At 47.7% G+C, this 27,399-nt stretch overlaps 1 protein-coding gene across 6 annotated transcripts in view; it reads left to right on the forward strand.

Annotated features, from left to right (window-relative positions):
• Positions 1 to 27,399, forward strand: part of PNPLA6 (patatin like phospholipase domain containing 6) — a 1,092,789-nt gene that overhangs the window by 117,866 nt on the left and 947,524 nt on the right. For all 6 annotated transcript variants that reach the window (XM_069603923.1, XM_069603925.1, XM_069603924.1 and 3 more), the window contains exons 8-9: positions 2,981 to 3,061; positions 10,695 to 10,823. In XM_069603923.1, coding sequence (XP_069460024.1) covers positions 2,981 to 3,061; positions 10,695 to 10,823 — 210 coding nt within the window. The remainder of the gene's footprint in view (positions 1 to 2,980; positions 3,062 to 10,694; positions 10,824 to 27,399) is intronic.

A 27,399-nucleotide genomic window follows, 5' to 3' on the forward strand; every position in this document is an offset into this window, starting at 1 on the left:
TAAGTTGAGTCATTGAGGCCTGGAGGGAGGAGGAGAGGTCAGCCCACTCGGAGAAAGAGGTGATTTGACCAGGGGGCCGGGAGAGAGTAGCAACAGTAAGAGAGTGGCCAGGAGAGATTGAGAGCCTGCAGACAAGGCATTTGAAAGAGGAGTAGATCTGAGTGGGAATGATAGTGGCAGGAATCCACTCAGGAAAGATCAGCACTACACCGCTTCTGGGCCGGGTGGATCTGGGTGCGAGAGGATCTTGTGGCCATCAGGGAGGAGAATGTCAAAGCTCATGACAGAGCTGGCAGTGAACCATGTCTCTGTAAGACCGAGGACATCAAGGTCCAGTTCTTCGAGGAGATGGCAGATGTCAGAGGAGTGTTTGACAGCAGAGCGAGAGTTGAGAGTGGCAAGATGAAGGAGGTTGCCAGCCTTAAAGGTACATACACACTGATAGGGGCTGTGCCGCAACCGCTGCAACAAGTGCACAGCAAGAGATTGGGGTCGAAGGGCAGCTGGCTAGCAGCAGCAGGCGTGGGGGGTCTCGGTCCTGTGATGCCGACTCAGGGAAGGACGGCAAAGTGACTACTGTGGACTCCACGCCCTTCGCCGGAGAAGAGCGTAAACACTCAGAGGTTAGGCAGGAATGCGTTACCAGGTGATTGGTTTAGGAACAACATGGAGCGATCATGTTCTCAGGGTCGCGTTACCATCTGGGCATATTATGTTTTGGGGTACATTTCTGCTTGGTGGTATTCCAGAAATACTAATTGCTGTAATGTGTTTCGCCCAGTTCCAACCTCATCGGGGGTGGTAATGGGCACGCATATTCTACTAGAGGTTCATACCAGTACTGCACGTTTCCTTTCATTGCACAACATGGTCATTTATGGCCAATGTATGCATTACATGCTGCATTCATTGTTGAGAGTTGGGGGTCTTAGAGATGTACACTTTCTCCTCCCTTTCCAATGTCCACAAGACAACACTTGTTTTGCTCTTGGGTGTTCTCTTCTGTGCAATTGGGAAACGTTAGAAGCATTTTCGAGACGTTTTACAATGCGGAAATGTATTGTTGCCTCCACTGGTGCATCAGGAAATGTGTACAGTGGCAGTGATGACACCCGCATTCTGAAAGTGCCCTACGGTGCCCTACCTGCATGTCTTGTGTGCACAGAAACGGTTGCAAAATGCGCTCGTGTATTGTTGGTCAGAGCTGCCAACTACTGTCTACTTTACTTTGCTGTCCTACTGAACCGATTGCAGATTGTGTGGATTTTGACCCTTTTCTCCTTCGAAGATTGGTCTGTAAAATGCACTATTTGGACTGATTATTGGAATCCATGCCGTTCTGGGAATCCTTCACCCCCCTGCAGTACGTAGGGCCCCCTTGCGCTCATGTTCGGGAAATATTAATGCCCCTTACTTGAATTATTTTAAATGCCGTTGCCCCCTGTGACAAAATGCTCTGCTTTCCTTTGGCCTAGCGGTTTAGGATGGGGGTGGGGCAGGGGGCCGAGTGTCCTTAACCACAATTTAATGCAGGAACGGTGGGGACATGGGATAGGATGCCCTGGTCTACCCCACCCTCACTCGGAGATTGGGTCCGCCTGCAGAGTTGCAGGGAGAAACGGGTATGAACACCCTCTGAGACAAACTCCAAATATGTGCTTTCCTAGTGGCGGTTTGTGAGCAGCGGGTCCGGATCAACGCGTTTATGGCTGTTGGCACTTGCGATATTGAGATCCTGAATTGCCGCCTATGTCCAGGAAAGATGACAGGAGCCCGCCAGAGAAATCCATGAGGATGGACTGCCTCTGAAAAGGATGGGTCCACCGAGAGGAAGGGGTGGAGGCTAGAGACATAAACATCCAGGATAGAGCCTCCAGAAGGAAACCCAGCCTAATTGTAATCCCATGGTCCTGAATAGACACAACTGCAAGCCATCGCCCAAACAGCAACCCTGGGTGATGGCAAGCAGAGGGAGCAAGTGGCCGGGTAGGGTGGAGGTTAGAGGAGAGCACAGGCAGGCATGGAGATGGAAACTGCTCCATAGATTCCCATGTGCGCCTGTCTTTCTGTCTGCATGCCGCAGAATGTGACACGAGTTGGAATGTTGCTATTTTGCCTGTATGTGTTTGGACTGTACACAGCACACGCCTATATGTATCCACCATATGGGTGCCAATAATCAAGTTACTTATTGCTCAAGTGAAACGCCATTCTATTTGGAACCACTGATGCCACCTGTTAACCTCCCTAGCCCCCCCCCTCCCCCCGAGACAGGCAACTGGGAGCATGTCTGTTTAGCAGAGCAGAGCAGCGTTTCCTTTCGGAGCCGCCTTCGCTTTGTTTTGTCGACATGAAGCAACTCTCGATGGTGCTCCTTCTCGGATGGCATCCGATCAATGCGATGTGTGCAGGGCGCCCCTTTCTGGAGACTGGGGCCAATCCTATTCATGTGTATTGGCAACCTGTGCATCTCTCTCCCAAGCTTTATTCGAGTTCGGGATGTTCCACTGAAGGTGTGCCAATACTGCAATTTTCTCAGATATTGGTTAGAAAGAGAGGTTGGCATATCATGTTCGCCAAAGAGACCGTGGAAGTGGCTGCTGTTAAGAAAACCGTAAAAAGCAACGCAGGATCTTGCAGGCAGGATACCGGTCTGCTAGCTCTCAGGACCCCGCGGGTCTGGCTTTCTGGATCGAGTATCGGAGCCAAAATACCTTTGTGTGAAAGTGTACAAATGAATCACATGCCATAGTACCCGCATAACCTAGCACATGTTTGACTTAATGGTCAGGGATCTACATTGCAGTGTTCCTTCAGCCTAGGGGAGAACATGTAGCCCCTTAGATGATCTCTGGGAACTCTAGTTGACTTTCTAATGTCTAATGATTCTGATTCTCTATTACCATGCGAGCTCGCAATAATGAACATGCTCTCTCCTTCTCCCTCCCTCCCTCTCTCCCTCTCTCTCCCTCTCTCCCAGGACGGGAAGGAAGCCGTGGTGAAGGAGGTTTATCCTGGGGACAGTGTGCACAGTTTGCTGAGTATCTTGGATGTGATCACAGTAAGGCCTCTGCCATTGTACTCATTCTACTGCAGTTGTGGCTTGCGGGAACGTGCAGTAGCCGTTATTGCCAATGTAGCTGTTCTGCTTTTCTTTGGGGCGAAATCCGCCTCTTTCCAGACATGTATGCCGTTTACTGGGGGAGGCCTGCAAAATGCAATTTCAGCCTTGCAGAGAAAAGGCCCCTGATCAGTCACTGAAGAGGACATCTGCTCCGGCCCATCAAAAACAAGTTCCCCACACAGGCTCATCTGACCGAATATTTGCAAACCGTAAATGCACACAATAACAACTCGGCACTTCATCTATTGCCCTATCTCGGCCAATAGGAGCCACTCTGTATTTGTGAATCACATTTGTTGTAATTGACAGCCTAGGCAAGTTGACGAGTCGAGCAAATGAGAACTGAAGCCCTGTCGCAGGTCAAAGGTCTGGCCAAGAACCCACGAGTGGAATTCATGTCACGTATGTAATGCAATGGTTCGGTCCTAGGAGACCTTTAGCACAAAAGTTACCTACACTGGAAATTCCATCATAATGACTATAACATTTCCATTTGGGAAACTAATTTGATTTAATGTAAGTGAGTGAGAAATCTTTCTCCGTAAATCTATTGCTATTAAATATATGAAGCCCACTAGAGGACCAGATGCATAATTGAAACACACGTCCTGCATCGTTCTTTTTCTCAGAAATGAGTGGCCAACGTCTGGACAGGTAAATGGTTTTCTATGTGGTGCACAAGGCTTTCACAAGTTAAAAGTCCGAATTGGCTTCAATAAAATGCATTACCATCAGAAAGTTGGTTGGAAGGTCTCTGCGAAAGGACTCGCCAATTCCATCCTCATTTAAAAGTGTAGAATGTTTTATATGCATACATAGAAGTCCACTTATGAATAAGGACTAAGGCATCCACAGTTGACCTAGAAGGCTCTGTACATGCTCACTTTCTTTTTATGTTACACTGTGCCGGGGTGACCCGCAGCAAAGAACCACACTGATGAAAAGTCCAAGGGTGCTTATTTTGCAAATGTCTGACTTATGGTCAATTTGAGAGTTCTCTATGGTTCTTGGGACCTGGGTTTTGGCGATAGGGCCGTCCCTCTCTCGCTGACCTTTCCCCGGGTTTTTCCCTCCTCCCTAGCCCAGGTGTCCTTATTAGGGAAGTTGGTGCTGGCCAACGGTAACACCTCCCCATCGGCTCTCTTTCTAGGTCTGGTGGTGGTATCCCTAATATGATGGCTAACGGACTCCCTAGGGACCTTCTAGCTTTCCCTCTCCTATTCCCGCTTAGTAGTCTCAGGGACAAGAAATAGTGCCTTCTTTCACTCAGCGTTATGCTCACTCCTTTCACATACTGGTCTCTCAGGCTGTTCTCCCCCACCCTCCACGTCACTGTCCCTCCAATCACTCGCTCAGTATTTCCACCTGCACCCTTCGATCTTGCTTCTTCTCTTATTCCTGTCGCTCGTACCAGCAACTACCCCTTCTACCTTTGTTAGCGTCTCTTCTTTCCTCTCCCTCTGACAATAGCTACTCCTTGTCCCTACTCGCTGTCACTTCCACCACTCTCCCTCTACTACTGCATCTATTCCACTCCTACCAATTCCACCTTACCACTGTCCTCCTCTCTCTGGATCTCTAGGGATATCGTGCCCTGCTCACCTCTCGCTAGCCTCTGGCCAGACACCCAGTGACACCCAGGGATATGGTGCCCTGCACACCCGTCTACTACCCATTACCACTCTACCATTTATCTCTTTCACTTGCTACTCCCTCTGCCTACTTGACTGATTTCAAGTTACTACCACCGCCTCTACCACTACTCTAGTCCGCCACTACTACTCGCCCTTTAATACTTTCACACTCCCACCCAAACAATCCAGAGACAATAGCCTCCACACTCCAATTGCTCTCGCCTCCACCGACTCCTGTCATCACCCTACTAATCCACACTTGCACTCACACACACTCTTAATGACCCCACCCCCTCCCAGGATTGGATACTTACCCTGTCCAATCACTTGGCTAACTCACAGGGGGTCTGACAGGGAAAGGCATTGGGAAGGCTTAAAAGGGCCGGTAAGCCCTGCCCCTTTCCCATATGAAGGGTCCCTGCTAGGTCGTTGCGCTGCTCAAGGCATGAAGGACCTTTTAAAATAATAATTGCATCCCTGGTGGTATAGTGGGCAAAGACCTGCTGAGGAGGGGGCACCCATGTTGGGCTGGTTGCCCCCCCCCCCCCAAACCCTCTTGACAGGGCCACAACGCTGGCCCTGTCACAATACCAAAGGAAAACAGGTGCTTGGGTTTAATTTCCAGTAGAGCATGCAGGGCTGCAGGAGCGAACTGTAAGCACGGAGTGGATTTATAGAGGCAACTGCGTCATGTTCCCATTAGTACTGTTGCCCAGTCCCTCTACCCTGAACATATCCACCTTCTGGGTGGCAAACAGTTTGTGTTTGAGGCTTGTAGTGCCACACACATCTTTGGTCCTCCTAGACTTGATTACTTGGCACCGCCATCCCTGGTGCTCTTGGTTACTCGGATGGGTGTTGGGAATCCGACTATTTTGCAGGCATCAGGCCCCAGGTTTAAAAGGCTCCTCTCATCCCAAGCTTCGGCGATTGCTTTCCAGGCTTTCAGATATAGCCTGATGCTGAATTTACACTGTAGGATTCTATTCAGGGCATGGGCTGTGGGGACTACATTTTACTTCCCACTCTTCTCTCCACTGCTTCTTACCTCCAATTATCCTCTCCTTATCCCTTCTTCCCTCAGTGGACCCTTCTCATTCCTTCACGACCCCCACAATGTCCTCCTTTTCTCTCTGGTTCTTCCCACCTCTACTCTTTCCACTTCTGGCCTCTTAGCGACCCTGCCAAAATCTCTCTCGATCACCTCAACATTCCACTGCACTCTCCTTTCCGTCTCTCTTTCCTGGCTCCTTTCTCACCGTTTTCAATCATTGACTTTGCTCTCACGTTTAATCACCCCTCTGTTACTCCATGTCCTTCCTTTCTCCTTTGCCCATCTTTCTGCTGCCCTCCTCCACCAGTCTTCGCTTTGCATTCTGCGCCACCTCCACTCTCTCCTCTCCTTTACCATCTCCTCTTAGTTTCCTCAACAACTCTTTTCTGTCTACCACTTTTGTCTTTCTCCTTCTCATATTTACTCTCCTCCTTTTCATAATTTTACCTCCTCTTCCTCCACTCTGCCTTCCTCCCCGCTCTGTCCCACCTTCACCTCCTTTGCTTCACTCTTGCTCCTGTCAAACGCCTCCTCTAATTTACAACCGTCCTTCCTCCTCCCCGACATTTGCACTTCTTTACCTTCTCTTCCACTCCATTATCTCCTTCTCAGTTCCCTACCCTCAGTCGCTGTTTGGAATGCCATCTGTGAGGGTGAAATAGACTGAGCTTTTTTGATTCTTAGCAACACAATTATGTGGATAATTCCAATTCTGAAAGCGAGATCCCACTTTTATAATGGTCCATGCAAGAAGCATAATGCACACTTACACCTTGTGGGAACCATCTCCTGACATCCCTAGCAGCTGCCTGTCATGATGCCTACCTCCAAGGAGCCGAGTCCGACCCAGCAACCCCAGAGGCAGGCATCATTTCCCCCAAGGAAGTGCCAGCAGGCCCAAGCTGGGGCCCTTTGGACACAGTCTTGGCGCCTTAGGCGCCAGGCTCATGTTGGACCCCTGGCGCCAGGCTCATAAAGCTAGACATGTGTTCAAGTGTTTTAATGTGCACTTACCTGATGCAGACCATGCTGCTACATCCAGGCCCTCTAGAGGCCTGAATGGAACTACTTTACCTGTGGGACTACTTCCCACCTGAGTGTGGTCGGGTAAGGATACATACCTGATCGGTGGAAGGATACATACCTGGAACTTCTTCCAGAGCTATTTAAACCACGCCCGATCAGCAACTCACGCTTCGCGTTGTTCTGCTCCTCGCAGCTGGACGCTCACCGTGTCAGCTCCTGCATTTGGACTTCAGCCACGCCTGTCAGCATCCTGGGTCGCCTGCAAGGGGAGATAAGAGAGAATTGGAGAGAAAGAAGACCTTACCTGCGAAAGCTGTACCACGGGGACATCACACCGACGATCCTGAAAGGGAAGACATCATTTTTAAAAGCATTTTGCTTCGATCGCTGCAGCGCTGCATTTCACTCACCTTTCCTGGGCACCTCCATCTTCAGCAGCGATCATCCGGATCCGCAGCCACTTCCCAGTGCCTAGAGAGAAAAAGACAAGAACACAATGTGAGAGAAGGAAGGGAATAGGAAAAGCTCAGTTTCCTTCTAAGACTTACCAGTTGGGTCATTCCCATTTCATTTCGGGTCCTGCCGCTTCCTGGCATTCCGGACCCCGGCCCCTATGGGGAAAAAAGACAAAGACATTGAATGAGCGAATGCAAAGACATTACCCGAACGCTCATCCAGAACTTACCTGTCATTTATTGGAACTGCACGTTTCACTTCGGGTCGGCGCCATATCTCCGGCCTTCCGAAACCAGGCCCCTAAGGGGAAAAAGACATAAGCGATAGCGCTTGCTGCCATAAGACAATGAACATTATTATTAAGCTTGAACTTTTGAACTTGCAACAGAAGTCTTACAGCGCCTTACCTGAATAGTCAAGCTTATTTGAACTCCCATCAAACCTCAATCCAGTGAAGTAACTGGGTTTCAACGCGCCCCTGCATCAGAAGCAGGATGGAGAACTCATCCTTCCAGACCCTAAGGTGAGACTTCACGGGGAATCGTGGAAGGGTATCGTGGAGGGTTGGAAGGAAGTGGGAGGCTTGAGCATTATTCCGTCAGTAGGTAATACTCCCTTTTCACGCACAGGGGAATATTCCTACGAGCCAGAGATGCCAGAGTAGAGGGGCCCTACCTATCCATCTTCAGAGTCCTGCGCTTCACCATTGAAGAAGCATCAGCACTCAAAGCCAGACCTGCGCCTCCATGGGAATCAGGTGAGCGTGACACTGCCCTGCAGGAGAATCTGGGCAGGTTCAAAGGTTGCATATGCATCACTGAACACAGCTGCTGGGACTCAAAGATCCAACAAGAAGATGTGGATTTTTAACCATCGGCTCCTCTGGTAAATTATATTATAGTTGTGTATTCTAGCGGCATGGTGGCAGTTATTCAAATTTAAATATAAGCAAAGTCTAGTTATGACATGGTGGCTGCCGAGGATAGAGCATTATATAGCCACAAGCATTGGATGTCATATTATTGTCAGCTTGGTGGTAAGTTACTCATTCATGAGGGGGCCTGGTGTGTATTAGCTGTCTGGCTTGTGTTGAACCACAACCATCATGGTGGGCCCAACGCAGAATCTTCTCTTTGACCCGCGCCCCCTTTCCCACTAAGAAGGGTTGACACTCTCCTCCAGGGAACAGAAACCCATCCTGGGATGTCCTGTCTTTAATGACAATGGCCATCTCACACTAGGTTGCTGATCACTGGGATCCTTTTGGAGTAGGTAGACAGAGAGAAGGGGCTGGAGTTGGAGTAGCCCAGAGAAAGGTTTAGACCACTGAGGAGTCTCGCCACCTTGGATTCTTTAGGGCTTCCCAAACGTCCTGTTACACTTCCCCACTTCCTGCAAACAATGCACTCTGCGTATAACGTCAATAGGCAAAGGTAATTTATTACGGAAGACCTGGTTGGGCCCCAACAACAGGCTTGCTTTGGACCAATCGGCTGAAGCTTTTTGACTACATAAGGGGGGTGAAATGTGTCCCTTTGTTGATTCATCTTTGCACCGCCTTTGAAGGAGGTTTCTCTGGAATCTGCTTTGAGTACAGTCTACTCCAGAGTCCTCTGCCAGAGAGGTGAAGACAGGAACTCCAAGGCAGGGGGAAGGTCTTGCCCACAACCATCCCAAGGACCTCTCCATATCTATACTGCAACTGACCCACTAATAATCAGGACCCTGCTCACTGGAGACGCCATACCCCTCCAATTGTCTCTAGAAACCTTCCTGTGGTGACAGAAGGACTCTTATTGATCCAGCCGAATCCTCTTACCACCATCAACACTGTTGAGCCTTAAAAGACCAGAATTAAATTTGAAGTAGCCCTGTCCCCCTGGTCCTCCCTAAAGAAGCTTAGTGACTTTTAGGCCTCCTTCTCTACCTTTTTAAGTAACCTCTTCATAAACCTGACAGTTTGCCAGTGATCAGCCAAACCCAGAGTGCCTCTTTATTTTAAAGTTGAGTTCTCTGTGTTTTCTTTCTCTTAAACGGGTGGAGACAGTAGATCTTTTTTATTTTTACCTGTGTTCATTTTTATTAGTTTAATTAAAGATCCCTTTTTGATAGAACCTTGGACTTTCTTTTATTTTGTTATCACCATACAACTGCTTATGTGCCAGCTAAAGCCCCTGCCCTGTGCTGCTCTCAATGGCCAAGGAGATATACCTGTTTCACCTTGGTGATTAGGATCACTGCTGGTCTAGTAGTAGTAGTAGTGCTGGGCTCAGTAGGTGCTTTAGCCACGACTCATCCCTGCACCCCCGCAGAGCAGTAGTAATTTCTTCACAATTCCTCCTCTCTGCAGCGCCATGCAATAAACTGTACCTCGCTGTCTGTACTCCTGATCTTACATGCCCCTTCAGCTCTGCTCTCCTTTTATCTACGTTTGGAATTGGCCCGAATTGCTGAAACTTGTTCAGGTGCGTCTGTCATGCGCATGGACCAGACAGACATAGGGAATTCTAAATCGGAACTTGGATGCCAGACGCGAGCCTACACAGTCTCTCATTCAATCTCATTCCCTCATCTGCGCCATGCGAGTTCATGCCAGGATGCTCACCTCTGGGGGATGATCTAGCTGCACCAGGGAGTCAGTGGCTGCTCTGATAGGTTGGTTATCTGGAGCATTTAGAGTGTTAATTTAAAGATGAAGGTTTTGGGGTCAAGTTAAGGAGTTTGTGTGCATAGTTTTAGACCGCTTAGGCAGTAGGGAAATAAAGGCTGATCCCTATCAGTGCGATTGCATTTCCTAACAGCCTGCTTCCGGATAGCTGTACAGATTGCGTGAACCACAGATAATTCTTGCTTATTAACCTTTTTAATGCTGGGACTTCATTGATATCCAATGGAAACTAGGTGATCTGTATGTACTGATGGCAGTCAAAGGGTTAAGCCAGCCTGTACAGAAGATGAAGCACATAACCTTATTAGTGACTGCTAGGGGGAGAGGATGAATGGAGCCATTGCTGAAGATGGGACATGTGTGTCTTGGATGTGCAGTAGTGGCTAGTTGGTGCTTACAGGATTATGGAATATCATGTTCCATGATTAGAATCAAGTTGTAGAGAGTTGTTCACTCTTAATGTGCAATTTTACCAGTCTTAAGGCTCCTACATTGGAATAAACATGCAAGGTTGTTGCACAACCCTTATCATGGGAAGCTGCTGGGCTTCCTGCATGCTTGCACACCAGTGGCACAGTTAATGGATTGGAATTAGTTTGTTGTTCCTTTCTTTGTTGTTCATTTTTGATACATCTGTTCTGTTGTCCTCACTGATTCTGTAGCAATCTGCAATTTTGAAGCACGTGTCACAAATGAGAAACGCATTTCCTCTTCTCTTGTTTTCCTGCACAGGGACATCAGAGGCCGTACAGAACAGTCACGGCCCGAGCTGCAGAAGAGTCGACCGTCCTGAGGTTACCAGTAGAAGCCTTCTCAGCGGTCTTTGAAAAGTACCCAGAGAGTCTTGTACGGGTTGTCCAGGTAAGTGGGGAGTCGCAGTGAATAGATGCTTAAAATTCTTCCATGCTTCCTATATATGCATTAAGAGTGTTAACATAGTCAGGGCGTAGTCAAAAGGGCAGCGTGGTGCTCTATAATGAACTCCTTTGAACTACAAAACAGAGCAAGGAAAATATGGACAGCAAGAGCGTGGGGGTGTTTGTCGGAGAACGGAGAGGAAGGCGATTGAAGGATTGGGAGGATACAATGGGAGGTACCAATGAGCAAGGTGTTTTATTGTTTATCCAAGAATATGTGAACAGGTGAATTTCCAGAGCCCTGTAGTGGATTAGGTTAGAAATTCAATGCTTGGGAGTGCTATGCTAGCTAAGGTGGTCCCCAAGCTTTTGATGATTTTATGCTGTCTGAAACCTATTTTTGCCAACATTGAGGCTTTCACGTTTGTGTGGTCTGCCCTTAGAAGCCTAGTTAGTCTCTTGGCGCATTTTCTCACCCAGAAATTATGTCTGGCTGTAGACTAGGGGCAGTTGTGTGTTTTTATTTTGCTCTACACCACTGTGTAGCCAGCCACTTTTACCCTGCACGGTAGCAACATGACTACAGATGTGTTTTTAAGTCTTTGGACCTCGACCTTTTCTTTGTGGTTCTTCTTTTACCACGAGGGATGACGATTTAGCCCATTCTGCAAACCTGGGATGTTTTGCCCGATCTCCCTGCATGCGTCAATGTTAGTAAAGGCCTGTTTCAAAAAATATAACTAGCGTTTCACTTGTACTCAAACAATGGACACTCACCTGTGTATGAAGCACTTGGAAGGGATGATTATGGAAAGCCTCCCGAATCCCACTCTGGTCCTGTAGAGTAAATACCCAGGAACTAGAGGGGGTCCGAGAAACCCTCCTGGGGAAGAAAACCCAAGCACAGGACAGGTGCTTTGTGTAGAGGATGAGGACTTTGATTGGTGTAGTGGGGCCGTCCTTCACACCAAGCAGTGAAATCACAAACCAGGAACAATTGGTAGATAATAGGCAAAAAAGGAAAAGAGAGAAGAGTTACACATAACCTTCTCCAGCACAATCCTAACAATGGCACTGGGGCTACGAAACCTTAACACGCTAGGTAGGTAAATTAGCTTGAAAGAGCCTGTGGCATGGTAGATACCCATGAGGAGAACAACTTGTAAATGCGCCGGCTGATCAGCGTGGCCGATGCAGGAATTGAAATAACAGATCTCCCGATCTGTAATAAGGCCGCTTCTGCAGCAGAGTCTCAGAATGTATGTAGTAGAATGGCTAACGGGCTGCGCCGGGAAAACACAGCAACGCTGAGCGAACACATCAGGTCCAGCTGTCCCACGTAGGAAGCAAAGACGCTCTCAGAGAGTAGACGTGGGAGAGGGGCTAACTGGTGGTGCACGGGTTGTACAAGAGAGGAAGATGGGGGGAAATCCTGACGTCCTGTGATGAAATGCAGGAAAAGAGAAAGGAAGGTAAAGGGGAAAGTGAGTGGAAAGACTAGATGGGATAGGATGGGCAGTAGCAGAGTAGAAAGGGAATGACCAGGAAAACCTGGAGATATGAATACTTACAAGACCGCTGACTCAAGAGAGAAGCGATGTGCAGGGCTGGAAGCTGCCATCTGATTTATACTCTGTCATGGACCCGTCTGATGACGTTGGAGTAGGCTGGTGGCCATTTTGAAATTAACAAGACCGCTGATGGTGCTTCACAAGAGAGGAACAGGGTAGCTACATATTGGAAAAGGAATGCAAACCTCTCACCAGCATTCTCTTCCATCTATGCCACAGGGACTAGGAAGGGGCGCAAAGTGTGACAGTATGCCGCCCTCGCGAAGGAAGTGGTCCTAGGTCCATGGTCGGGACCTATGGAAACCACAGACACAGAAAGGGGAGTGTACAAATGAGGCAGGGTGCCAGGTGCGATTCAAAGGAGAATATCCCGTCCAGTCCACCAAATATTGAAGACTTCCCCTGTAATAGCGGAAATCACATATTCCAGCTACCTCAAACTCTTGATCATTGCTGGAGCCCACTGGGGGACGGATTTACACTAATGTCTGTAAAATCTGTCTCGTACGTGTGGTTTCAATTGAGATGTGTACAAAACTGGATGTGGTCGGGACCAGGTTCTTGAAAGTAGGTTGAGAGAGAAGTGCTGGAAGTGGGGTGCCCAAGGGGGGTGGGGTGACCAAGGGAATGGAGCCTGGTCAAGGGAAGGGAACCTGAGGGCAAGTGCTGGCAAGGGATGCTTGGGGGACTGATAGTAGGGGTGGTCTGGCCCCTGTATGACTCTGAATGGACCAGACCCCAGTCGCAGTGGCAGAGGCAACGTTAGCACTGGAGGGCGAGGGGGAGAGGGAAGGAAGAGGAGAAAAAAAAAATCTTGAGAATTTCAAGAACTTAAGAAGATCCAGCTCAAGGCTGAGAGGGGCATGGAGGCCGTTCCAGAGGGAGGAACCAGTCAAGGAAAGGGATATACCTCACACTCTCTGCTTGGAGAAATGTTTGACCTGCAGAGAGTTGGAGCCAGAGGACTGAAGGGCCAGGTAGATGTTGAATAGCCATGGCGATAGAATAGAGCCCTGAGGAACGCCACAAGTAGAGAGGGAGGTGGAGGAGAGAAGTATTCAATTGCACTTGGGAGGGTCTGTTTGAAAGGAAGGAGATCAGCCGTGCCAGTGCCCGGTCTGTGATGCCTAGGGTATCACAAAGATGGTTCATGAGGATGGAGTGATTGACTGTGTCAAATGCAGAAGAAAGATCAAGGAGGAGCAGAACAGAAGGAGTGTTTGAGTCCAGGTTAGAGAGCAGGTATTAATGGCTGTTCAGGAGAGCAGTTTCTGTGCCGATGGATGCCCTGAAACCGTACTGGTGATCATTGAAGCAGCCAGTCATTTCGGTGTGGATAGTCAGTTGGGAGATGACCAGCCTCTCCATGAGTTTGCCCAAAAAAGGGCTGATAGAGATAGGGCGATAGTTATTCGTGCAAGAAGGGTCAGCAGACAGCCTTTTTAGGAGAGGATGCACAAGAGTGCTTAAGGGGTTGTGCGAAGGAGCCACAGGCTAAGGAATGGTTGCAGAGGTCAGCCAAGGCTGGGGCAAGAGAGGTGATGTTGTCCTTTATGGTTCTGGAGGAGCAGGGGAGCACCTGTTTAGGGGAGACTTTCATAGAGCAGACCGCTCTAGAGATCTCATCTGGTGCAATGGGAGAGGAAGAGGAAAAGAATGGTGGGCAGAGGGGGGGTGTCAAGGGAGGCAAGAGGAAGGGGGGGCAGCAGATGACTGAGAGGACAGAATGCAGTGCAGAGACTCTTGGAGGGAGGAGAAGAGGAGGAGACTGCAGCAGGATTGGCAAGTTCCTTGCAGGGAGATGCGTTTGGGGGAGGAGACAAGAAGAGGAGGACAGGTCTGCCCATTCTGAGAGGAAGAGACGGGTCCGTCCGAGGTCCTGTAGAAGGTAGCAAGAGTGAGAAGGTAGGCGATACAGAAGGCCTACAGACTAGGCTTTCAAAGGATGAGTAGGTTTCAGTGGGGATGATGGAGGCAACAACCCACACAGGGAAGATCCGAGCATCTCCGCCACCAGCCCTGGAGGGCTTGGGATTGGACATGATCTTGTAGCCCTCGGGGAGAAGAGTGTCAAAAGCAGTGACTGAGCTGGCCTTGAACCACGTCTTGGTGAGAGGACGGACGTCGAGGTCTTTGAGGAGGCGACAGATGTCAGAGGAGTGTTTGCTAGCAGAGTTAGAGGTGGGGGTAGCTAAGTGAAGCAGGTTACCCCCTTTAAATGATTTGCGAGGGGGGGGGCACAGGGGTGGGGAGCCACCACTGGAGGGGGGGTGGAGAGGAGTATGAGCGAAGGATGGGTGGCAGGAGAGGGAGGGAAGTTCAAGATGTTAAGGATTCCAATTGGGCGTCGCACACCGCACCAGGACACTTGGTCTTATCCTGGGATGTGGCGCTCACTAGGAATGAATTCAAATTGAGCCGGTAGCCGACCCGTCGCACATCCCCTTTTACAAATACCCCGGGTCACAATGGACCATGAACCAGGCCGGTTGGTGAAAATACAATATTATTATTATTTTTTTAAGTTCACAAAAATCACACAAATTTTAATATTGTGCAGCAATCACCAATGGGGTGATAATTACAATGGAAATGGAAGCAATGCACTTGGTTAACCTTCTAGTAGACCATATCCAAAGCACAAGTGAATAGGAGCACTTTTTGAATTAGGATAGCTAGCACCCAAGTTAAGGTTTCCCCCTGCAATATTCCCTCAACCCACGAATTCTGAGTAGATTGAAGCAGCAGGTAGTCAGGAATAAGAGACAGTAAACGGAATCAAAATCCGACCTTCCCTCACAAATTAAGAGGCAATGGCCTAAAATGACAATCAGATTTTGAAAAATAATTAATTATTTTGTGGTAAATAATGATATACATATGTGTTATCACAGTATTAGGGATGTTATCTCACTATCAACCATCAGGTAAGGTATCACAAAAGCATACAGTTCAAAAAATAGATTGAAATTGAAAACCCAGTGCAGCCAGATTCACACATGGAAAAGTTGCATTTGTTTCTGGTTTGCAGTTTTAATTGCAAAAACGTTTTTTTAAAATAAAAAAAGGGTGACACACTGAATTGGAATGCATTTTTTTGGCTGGGGTATAGATGTATATCACAGGGACAGTATAGAGGTGAAAGGAGGTCTCTAGCTACAGAACTGGATGAGATTTACAAGATAGAAGAAGGTTCGCTTTTGGTAAAATAAAGCTGTGGAAGAGAGAAAATCATCTTAGAAATAGGACAGGTTTCACTTAAACTAGATTATTAAGACTATATTGTTAAAGAGGGACACAGTAAGATCCAAGGTTGATTTGTGACATCAACCTTGTCACCCCAGCGTTCAACTTTATGTGGAAATTAGTTTGATTACTCAAAATATGACTAAGGGCTTATGATCTACACAAGACAGAATAAATGGAGAGATGGCACTAGCACTTAGAATTCTCTGTGCACCCTGTCCTTGACTTTCTAACAGTTTTATCAAGTTACCAGGGTATGGTTAGGATTGCTTAGAGAGTGGAATAAAGAGAAAAGGGTCAAGATGGGGAGACTGTGTTTCTCTGGGATGGGGCAATACTCAGTCCAGCTTGAGTTTTTGGATTTTGGAACCTTCACGGTTCTGGTCACCAAAGATTCTGGTCACCGGATAGCGGACTCTCCTGGCAAAAGAAAGCTGGGAAAAGGTCTGGTCACCGGATAACAAGGACAGCTGGATGGCAGGGTTGCAGAGGGCATGCAGTTAGTGGTCAAAAAGCTGGTTTGGTCTCAGGATGCTTCCCAAAAGAATACCACAGCGTTTCCCTTTTGGTTAATGGGACTTTTAGTGGGATTCTCTTGATTGAGGCCTTGCTGGGGATAGGATCAACAATGCTTTGGCCTTGCAGTGGAATCAGCTATGCTTTGGCTTTGCAGTGGGATCTGGAATCAGCTATGCTTTGGCTTTGCAGTGGGATCTGGAATCTGCTATGCTGAATGTAGGAGATCGGGAGCGCAGGATATTCAGGAAAGAGTGTGCCGGGTTCTGTCAGCTACCCTTTTTATAGAGCATGGTGACATCAGATGATGTGTGGGGGGGCGCAGGCTTAGCTGAGCACGCCTCTAAACAACTGGATTGGTCAGGGGTAATGGTTGATGCCTTGCTCTCAGCTGGTTGGGTTTCAAGGGCATGATGTTAGATTTATGATGTAAGTTTTACAATGTCCAGAACCTCCCACAGTTACTTTTGCTAAAATCCAGTTTTGACATAAATGGCACATTTGTACAGTGGTAGCATTTTAACAAATTACATAAGCAGGTTACATATTTTATGCGGCACATGCCTGTCCAACTCTGCAGTCTGTAAGACATTGTTTCGCCCTTCTAATCATTTTTGTTCATTTTTAGTGTGAAATATTCGGCCTAAAATTCTATAATTTTACACGTGTGGATTATCATTGGGCATGTCAGCATTGAAATTCGCAGCGGCATCAGGTATACTTTCCTTAGAATACCCAATTCTGTGCCATTTCTGTTCCCAATATGGCAGTGAAAGCTACAATGTCTTAAATTAAAACCCACAAAAACACAATTGCAATATTTGTAGGTGCATCGGGGTCCTCGATCAGAGGTAATGGTGTCAGGAAGACCATGTAAAGAGAAAATAGTTCGTAGAAAGTACTTGGCCATACGTGCTACCGAAGGTACTTGAGACATAGATACAAAATGGGCAAGTTTAGTGAATTAATACACCGTAACCATTATGGTGGTGTGGACCGCCGAAGGGGGGAGATCCACGATAAAATTAGTGGATATCTGTTGCCACAGTCTTCTTGGTGTAACTGGTTGTACCAACAATCCAAATGGATGGTGGTGTGGTTCCTTAGCCTGAAGACAAATGGTGCAAGCCGCTATGCAGTCTTTTATATCGAGAGAGAGATTAAGCCACCAGAAATTTAGAGTCAAGAAGTAATGTGTAGCTCGTGTTCCCTGATGTCCGGCAAAAACAGTTTCATGGGCCATCCGTAATGCCTCTTTTCTCAGTGTATCTGTAGGGATGAAGACTTGCTCTACCCAGAAGTATAATTCCTCCTCTAGGGATAGATTATATTTTGTTACTTGTTCCTGTAAGGCATTGCTATTATAGCGTGTTTCCTTTCTGAGGATTGAGAGGAAATCTGCCAAAGCGGTATTGGTACCAGTGGGTTTGCGGGACAGGCCATCTGTCATAATGTTGCTTTTTCTGGGAACAGCGATAAACCTAATGGATGAAATACGCCCATCTGGCTTGTCGACTGTTTTGCGTTTCCATTTGTTTTAACATACTCAAAATGTGGTGGCCCTTTTTCACCTCCACAGGAAATAATGAACCTAATAAAAGATGGCGCCATCCTCCAAAGGCTCTTTTTATGGCTAACTGTTCCTTTTCAAGAACAGTGTTGTTGAACGTTGTTGTTGAGTTCAGAAGAAGTAACGTCCTTGATAGGTAAATTCAGCCCTACAGATAAGGGGTGTATCGGCCACTTTTACTCTAAAAATAAAAATAGACAGTAAAGATACTCCCAACAAAAAATAGGAAATAGACACGTAGAACTGTGCACCCTTACTTTCACCCACAAAGCTTCATGGATGTGTTTAGACCAGTAGTGCAGGTAGTACCACATGAAGAAACTATTCTAACTGCCAGATCGGAAGAAGTGAACATTTAACTTTTAAAGTGCATGAATAACTAGGTGCAAATAAATAATTACTCATTAAACATTTATGTTTTCTAGTGAAAACATATTTTTACTCGCATATGAAACACTTCCATTTCATATCTTATCTGGAGCACTGGCTAAGCTATGGGGTATTCAATTTCCCACCTTGTTTTACTACTGCTCCCAGGGCACTATTTGATGCGTCCGATTCCACAATAAAGAGTTTGTTTTGGTCAGGTAGGTGTAATACCGGAGCTGTGGTGAAGGTGTTCTTTAAAGACTGGAAGGGTACCAGTGATCGGGTGAATGGTGCGGGACAATTGTGTGACTAATTTTCTATAGAAATGTGAAAATCCCCAAAACACTGCACTTCTCATACTGTGCGTGGTACAGGCCATTCTACTACTGCTTTAACCTTCTTGGGGTCCATCTGGGTGCCTTTGGCGGAAAGTATATAACCCAGATAAGGTACCTGGGACTGATGGAACATGCACCTTTCTTTGCATAAAAATTATTTGCTTGTAAACGGCGAAGTGCTTCTTGTACATGTAGAGTATGTTCTGGTGGGGACTTGGAGAATATTTGTATATCATCAATATAAACTGTAAGGGTATGTAGCAGCTGTTCGGAAAACACATGGTCCATACATCTTTGAAATATGGCTCGGGCATTAGGGAGGCCAAAGGGCATCACTCTGTATTCGTAATGACCTAGAAAGCCTGGGAAGAAGAATACTTACAGGAGCGCTGAATCGAGAGAAGCGACAAACAGGGTTGGTTGCTGCTGTCTGATTTGTACTCCGTCCTGGACCCGTCTGATGCATTCAGAGTGGGCTGAGGGACATTTTGAAATAAACTAGACCACTGATGGCACTTCACAAGGGAGGAACAGGGTATCGCCATATTGGAAGAAAAATTCAAGCTTCACACCTGCATTCTCTTCCAAATATGCCACAGGGCCCGGGAGGGGCAGAGAGGGGGAGCGATGTATGACAGCATGGGTTTCAAGCAGAGCTCACACAGGCTTTTCTGAATGATTGGAATCTAGTTCAGGCTGGATGAGGGTCTTCACTGATGATGATTGGAGGACTGGGCTAACACTCGGCACTCTGTATGTGTATAAAGGTTGAGATCCTGAGCTATGCAAGGGAGAACCTATTTTAAACATTGTGAAAGTTGAGGAAGAGATGAGACATCCCTGAGGATCTACATTGAACTCTTTAAATTCAAAGGAATCCTGCTTTCACCATTTCCATCTCTTCTTCCAGTGTGAAAAGCTGTATCCGGTATCCCTGCAATCCTGTTTGCTCTTCTGGAACTTTCCTCATTCTACGATACTCATCGGAACCAAAGTGGGAGTCTCGTCCTGCCTGCTAGAACCAAAATGACATTGTTATTACATCTGCTCAACAGTACTTGCTCCATTGTCAAACATCCTGGCTCAGAATTCCCCTGCTGTTCATCTACTGAGGATTCTGTATCTTCAGGGCTATGGTTGCAGACGCTGTAACGAAACTGCACAGCAACCACGACTAATTTCCAACCTGGCCCGGATTACACTTGCAGATTGTTCTGACCTGCCATTTCGTTGTAGGTTCATTTCTCCAGGCTCCTGGGGCTTCCCATTCAGCCATTCGCCAAGGCCCCCCATGACCGCAATACTCTCTGCAGTGGAACTTGCCTATCTCTTGGCAATCATCCTTTTCCTGGCCGTTGGTCATTGTACCAGGGTCTGGAACTCATCTGGTGGGGTACTCCATTCTTTCCAGGCTGAAGGTTGCCTCTTCTGCAGCTCTCCAGTAACACTGGTGATCTATATCTGTATTTTACTGACTTTTTAAAGTTCATGAACTCACTTTTAAGATTATCGAAATAAATACGTACCTAAATATTGTTTCTACATGTAAAATTGTACTGTGTTATATAGGAGTCTGTGATTTTTAGCAGCGCTGTTTTGATGCATTTTATTTTTGTTGCAAAACTGATTTTATTGGGTATTCATGTCATTACAGGCTTTCTTTTTACCATATTCACGTTATTCATTCAAACAATACGCAAGCATGTTTAATATTCATTTTCCTAAACTTACAACTCCCCTCTCCTTTGGAGACTTGGATGGTGTAGGGTAGTAGTCTTCGGTGCATAGATACTCGTTGGTGAGGGAGTCAGTGCTGCCTAATATAGTCTCAATTCTCAAGTCACTTATACGCTTCCAGGAAGGGTGCCCATTCCATTTCGATACTTGGTGAGATTCTGTGGATGGCACCTGTGATGTTTTCCATTTCATAAAGTTCTCTGGCTTGTCTGGCCCAAGTTAGTTCTGATAGGAGGTTTTTGGCTTTCCAACATATGGTGATAACAGACCCTGGCTGCTAGGAGGAGAAAAGAAAATGTGTCATTTGTGGGACTCTTATCCAGTGGCCTTCTTGTTCTTCCAGCCCGGATAGCACTAGTCTTGGGTCGTTGTCCCGCGTAATCCCTTCGACGTTCTTAATCCATATCAAAACCTCCTTCCAGTACGTTTGGGATTTGGGACATGACCACCACATGTGCCAGTAGTCTAAGGGGGCCCTGCATCCCCTCCAGCATAGTGGGCTGGTTCGCTCGAACATTTTGGATACTGTTGGGTTGTACTGCCATCCGTGCAGTAATTTAATTCCATGTAGCTTGTATTGTGCCGAGATGTAGGTTTTCTGTGCAGATCTGGCCATTTTTGTCCACAGCTGATCCGCCATCAATGGGCCTAGATCTTTCTCCCACCTTTATTTGAGGTTATCGAGTCTGTGCCCTAGTTCTCCTATCAGCGATCTATATAGTTGGGAGGTAAGGCCCTTACTCGAGCGGGTCTCGCTTAGTATTTGTTCCAGGGAGGTTGGGTCTCTTTGGAGTTTGTCTTTCCACTTCGAAATCAAGAGCACTCCTTTTAGCAGCAGGAACATAAACTCCCCCAGTGACCCCAGTTGCAGCCCCGTTTCCAGGTCTTAGATTGATATGCACCCGTTAGGTTTTATGATTTGCCCCACTCGTTCTAGGCCTGCTTCGTACCACGCTTGATATCGCTTTGGTTCAGGATTCCGTCCCTGACATCATCCGGGATGGCCATGCTGTGAGACCTTTAATTTCTCCTTTGCTCCACCACAACTTCAGAAGCGAACCCAGTGCAAAGTACTTGATTGTACTGGTGGGAAACGATTTCTTGGGAGCCCACAACCATTCTCCAAGAGTTACCGGCCTAAGTAGGTAGTTCTCAATGGCCACCCATTGTTTTACTGTCTCCTCTCAAATGTGGCACCAGGGCGCGGAATTGGGCCGCACGATAATGTGTATGGGTCCGGGAGTCCTGTTCCTCCCTCCTCCTTTGGTTGAAGTAGGGTGCCATAAGAGATGCATTGTTTTTTCCCCTGCCGTAGGGATTTCGTGAACATGTCTTTCAGCTCCATAAAGTGTGTTCGGGGGATGGCAATTGGGAGCATATGGTATTGCTATAGGATTTTGGGCAGTATTACCATCTTTATGGCTTTTACTCAGCCTAGCCAAGACACTGTTAGTTTGCCCCACCTGTCCAGATCTTTTGTTAATTCAGTCAGTAGTAGGGGCAGATTAGCCTCATATAGGTCTTCTGAGTTCTTGGTGAGTCTGATCCCTAGGTACTTTAATTTCTGATGTGTTCCGGGTATTCCTTCTGTGACCACGTTTGTCTTCTGGGTCCGCTGGCAGTTTGTATGGGAAGAGTGAGGATTTTTCCACATCTATTTTCAGTCATTCCCACTTGCCAAATTCGTTCAGTGTTCACAGGGGAATCGGAATGGTTGTGCTCAGATCTGTCAGGTAGAGCATTATATCATCGGCAAACCTAGCCAATTTGTATTCTTAATCACCAATCACAATCCCTTTTTATTGCCGGATCTTTCCTAATTGCATTTTCAAGGGGCGCTCGATTGAGCCCTGGTCAGGGCGAATTCTGCAGAGAGAATGTTATTCACGGCAACTTTACCTTTTGGTTCTTTGTAGATTGCTTGTATTCCCTTTTATAAACCTCTCTCCGAAGCCCATGTTTCTCAGAATGGCCCAGAAGAATCCCCATTCCACTCGGTCAAAGGGGCTTCTCCGAGTCCACACTGAGGAGTGCATTGTCCCAGTCTATCCCTTAGGAGTGCTCCATGATGTCCAGGGTTTTTCCTATCGCATCTGACCCCTGTCTCCCCTTTATGAAGCCCACCTGGTCCGGGTGGATCAGGCAGGGCATTAGATCTTCCATGCGTGTGGCTAGGATTCTCGCGTACACCTTGGTGACTGTGTTCAACAGTGATATCGGACGTTGAATAGCTTAGCTAGGTGCAGGGGACAGTGTGTCTATGAAGTGTTTGTAGAAGCCCATAGTGTAGTCATCTTCTCCTAGGGCCCTGCCAGGAGGGAGGCGCTTTATTGCTGCCTTCACCTCGTCAGGGGTTATTGGGTAGTCCAAGAAGGACTGCTCTGAGTTCGTTAGGCGGGCGAGTTTGGCTCTTTCTGTGTAATCGCCCCTCTCCCTTTCATCCTTGTCTCCCGCTGAAGTGTATAGCCTTGTATAGTATTTGGCAAATTGGTTGGCTATCTCCCCTGGAGTGAGTGTCCGACCACCCTCTTCTGTTTTAATCCTGTCCACCCATCTCTCTGCTCTTTGGGCTCTTAATCTATTGACCAGCATTTTGTCGGCCTTGTTGCCCTTCTTCGTAGAATTTGTTTTTAGCAGTGTTTGCTTTCTCAGAACATCGCCCTTTCCCAGTGCTTTTAGCTCTTCCCTCTTTTGCTTGAGCGTCTCTAGGTGTTCCCCTCTGTAAGAGTCCAGGACGTGTAGCTTCTCCTCCAATTGTGAGATCTCTTTTCCCAGTTTCTCTTCCTGCAGTGTCCTTTCTCTTTTTCGCATGGCCCCTTGCCTCATCAAGTGCCCCCTCCAGACTGCTTTACCCGCTTCCCACAGCGTTGAGACCCCTACCTCTCCATTATCATTAATCTGTAAGTATTCATGTATCGCCATATCTAATTCTCGGGATTAAAGCTCGCTTTCAGTAGGAATTTGTTGCATCACAATTTGGTGTCTCGCCTAGTATGCCCTTCCATCTCTATCGTTGCCGTGACTGGTCGGACCATCCTACGGGGCGAATATTACTGTGTCTAATTCTAGGGGCGGTTTCTTTGTTGACCAGCAAATATTCGATTCTTGGAAATGTCTCGTGGACAGCAGATCTAAACGTAAATCCATTCTTGGCCGGGTTAGTTATCCTCCAGACATCCAACAGGTTTGCTTCCATGAGACTTTTCTGGAATTTACTTCCTTCCTCTCTGTGGAGGTCTCTGGCTAATGCCCGTGTCACCTGTCTGTCCAGTTGAGGGTCTGCCCAGGTGTTAGTCTCCCCCTATTAGTATTTGGCCTCTGGCTGATCCCGTTATCATGGAGAGTGGCCCCTCGTTGAATTCCCCTTGGCCTTGGTTTGGTGCATATACCCCCGCCAGGGTGATAGGCATATTCTCCCCGTACCACCAGGAGTCTGCCTTCCATCAAGGATTGCACCACTGGCTTTTCTATCCTGAATTTCTTATGAAGTATCAGGCTCACCCCCCTTTTCTTCTGGCCTGCCGAGGCCCAGTATGTCTGGCCCACTCCTCTTTCTCTCCGCAGTTTTTCTTCCCCCCGCTTTGAGCCTAGTTTCTTGGATAAATAGCAAGTCCAGGCCTGCTCTCTCAAATTCACGAGCCACCAACGATCTTTTGGTGGGCGAGTTGAGCCCCTTGACATTGAGCATGCCCACCTCAGGGTCCATTTCTCTTGCCTTGTTTTACTTGGCGTAGCCATCTTTAGGTTGGGTTCCATCCTTTTCAGAGTCTCCCTTCCAGGTTGCCCCTATGATTAGAGCACTTTTCTGTGTCCCAGGCCTCCTGTGTGTGTCTACCCTTGTGTGCGTCTCCCCTCCCCCTTCCCGTCCCCATGTGAACTAGTAACAAAACTAAACCCATTAACTGAACTGTTAACGGAAAACCACCCCCTAACTGAACCGAAGTAAGTGTGTTTGTCCTAGGTTCTTGGGGTTGAGGCGCCCTCTTGGAGTTGTGGGCCACTAGGTTTGTAACTTGTTCCTCCCTTGGGGAGTCTTTCGTGAATCCCTTTCCTTTGTGTTTATGTGTGGGTTTGGTGCCTATACTGTTATGCACCCCGTTTATTTTTTCACGGCGGCTTTGTTGGTGACTCTGGGCTCATTTTGACGTATTTTCTTCCCGCTTTGGATCTTTTTTGCCATGTGGGGGGGTTGTCTGCTCCTTGAGTCTTAGATGTCTGGACTTGACTGGGTCCGGCCGGGGCTCTGTCTTCATGCTTGTCTGTCAGGTGTTTTAGCACTTGCTTTGCTTCCTCAGGGCTAACCACCAATTTGAAGGTTAGGTCGAAGGTACCCCCACCTGTATCGCACAGCTTTCTCCGTAAGCCATGCTGTTAGAGGCCTGCAGGCTCTCCTTCTGCCCAGCGTGAAGTTAGATAAGTCCTGGAATATCTTTATCTTGGAGCCCTGGAATGTAAGGTCTTGTGTCTGTTTGGCTTTCAGGAGGATTTCTGCTTTTTTTTTGTAACTTAGAAACTTTACTACTATTGAGCGTGGTCCCCCCGCGAATGCGCGCCTTCCTCTGTGGGCTCTCTCAATGTGTATGCTTTTGCGACCTTCAGCTGCAAAAAGTTGGTTTACTATTTCTTGGACATTTATCTCAACTAGGGCCGGGGTTTCCCCATCTTTCTCTTCTAGGCCAAGTATTCTCAGGTTGGACCATCTTTCTCCGTTTTCCAGATCGTCCATTTTGAGTGCGAGTTCTTCTTCTTTAATTTCTGTGTCGGCCATTCTTGCATTCAACTTCATTTCCATTAGGTCTGCGTTAATTTGGTTGTGCTCCAGATTCTCTACTTTACTTTCAATATGCTCCACCTTTCCTCTTATTTCAGAGATGGACGTCTGTATATCCGATCTTCAAGCGCAGATTTCTGCCATGATTCCCGCAATGTTTTCTTTTGTAGCTGTGGTGCTCATTTTGACCGGTTTCAATTCCGGGGCTTCTTTTCTTCAGAACTGCTGCAGCCTATCTAAGCTCCTTGGGTGGAAGGCCTTATTCCCTTCTGTCCCCCTGCAGCAAGGCGGTGGGAGGGTTTCCCCGACTCTTTTCTTGTGTGTTCCAGGGTTTCCCTTGTCTTTTCTCCCCAGTTCTGCTGGGTTTGGCACCAGCACACTGTGGTCCACTGTGTCCTCTTATATCGGGCAACTTGTGGGTGGAAGCCCCCCCACGGGAACAATGGTGCGCCCCTGGTGCCGGGTTCTTTTAACTGCCTTGCTCTCTTACCATGCATTTGATTAGGGCTCTCATGAGGTGCTCTTTCATAGGGTCCTTCACTTGTAGGACTCCTTCTCTATCAGCTAAATGCTTGGGGCCACTACTGTTCCTTCACGCAAAGTTCTAGTCCCCTTTGTGGAGCTCCTATTTTTACCCATTTCGTTTGGATTTCTCTTTGCTGTCTGGGGGACAGTTGGGCGGGCCGACACCCCCCCAGGCTGAGTGGGTGGTGTGGCTCCCCCCGTTGTCAGACTGTTTATTGCTTTGCTGGGGGGATGCAGGAGAGCGGCTCTTACCTGTCCTCTCGCTGGCGGAGCCCCCATCTGCTTTTCCCAGTATTACGTGGTTCACTCGATCTGCCGGCAGTCCGGGTCTCTCTCCTTCTTACACTGGTGTTTCTAGCAGGTACTGGCAGGGCTGCCGGGGGGCTGGTTGGTGCCAGCTATGGTCCTGTTCTCCTGCAGCACCACAGGACCAGTGCTGCCCGGATCCTCCTCTTGCTACGCTGGATTTCGCCCTCCGCTCCACTGCGTTGTGGTTGACTCTGCTTGCAGCGGTTATCGGCAGGGCCCCTGAAGGTCAGGCAATTGCCTTCCCTGCACCGGCCGTGCAGTCTATGGTGGCGATTCACTGGATCCGGCTACAGCTGATGTTTTAGCTTTCCGTGGCTGTTTAGCAGGCTGCCCCCTTCCGTGCTCTCGCCCTTCTTTCATGCAGCTTCACGTCGGGGGACGTTTTCAGGATTCTTAAGAGTTTCTATTTTTTCTTCTTAGCCGGTGTCGCGGTGGGCTGCAGTGGCGGGACGGCTTGGCAGTTGGATTTTTGCCCCTCGCTTCCTTATCACTGCGCTGCCCACCCCTCGCTGCCCAGCTCCGTCACACTCTGCATATGCATTGGCTTCGATTCAGTGGGGGCCCTCTCCGGTTATGTCCTTGGGGGCTCATGGGTCCTCTGGGGTGGTTCGCCCGGGTCAGGCCGGTGAGTTCTGTGCGTAGCTGCAGGACTCGTTCACGTTTTGGTGCCGCTGGGCCGCAACAATCAGATCACCATGGGGGAAGGGGAGGTGCAGGATCTTCTCTTATCTTGGTTGTTTCTCTTTCTTACCACGCATTTGGGGTGCCTCACGCTGCTCAATCACTTCCTGACCTTGATTTTGTGCTTTTTCCCTCGGTTTTGGGTCAGGGATCTCTCTTAACCTTCTCTATTTTCCCCTTCGGGATGGGAGCCGATGTTCAGGCGACCATTCCCTTCCGCGCCCCCTAGTGGTCTCCCGTTTTGATACATTTTTACCTTCTGTTTTTGAAGTACATTTCTAAGCTGTATGACGCTCTTAAACAGTTCCAGTAAAATTGTGTTCCATAATTGCAAGTGTGTTCTGTTCCTTTAATAAACACTTTACTGTTTTTGCAACTTGTGATGGCTGTTCTTTTAAATAGCTGAATTGAATTATGGATATTTTTCAGTAATGCTTGACCTTTTAATGCTGAGTATATCTGTCCCTTGATATATTGTGTTGGTAGTCTCTTTTATAGTCTGCTGATGTGTATCCAACTGTGCCTTAAAGGCACCCCCTGCCCACTCCCCAAAGTGTGACGCCAGATTGTTTAGACACACTAGCACTGTGAGAGCTAGGGCTGACTTGGTGGAAGACTTGCACATACACTAACAGTTAGTCCTCTTAAGCAGTCAGTGGAATGGTGGCAAGGGGCAACCTCACTGTATATTTCATGTTAAGAGGGATCCCCTGTGATTGCTAGTTTGTTGGGAAGATTTTAGGGTTGTGTGAGGTGCATTTGACAATGGAATAGGTTATGAGCTATCCGGATTAGCAATTGCAGGTATGAGCGGTTACCATGTTTTCATTACAGCTTGTTTTGTTCTGACATTTGCCACCCCGGCCATTTTGGTGATTTCTTTCTCTTAATAAATAAATGTGTAGTGCGGTGTGTAGGGGTTTTAGGGGTGGTGGTGGGGGAGGGAG

The sequence above is a fragment of the Ambystoma mexicanum genome, chromosome 3q, assembly GCF_040938575.1.
Source record: "Ambystoma mexicanum isolate Mex_15411 chromosome 3q, UKY_AmexF1_1, whole genome shotgun sequence".
Classification (NCBI taxonomy): Eukaryota; Metazoa; Chordata; class Amphibia; order Caudata; family Ambystomatidae; genus Ambystoma; species Ambystoma mexicanum.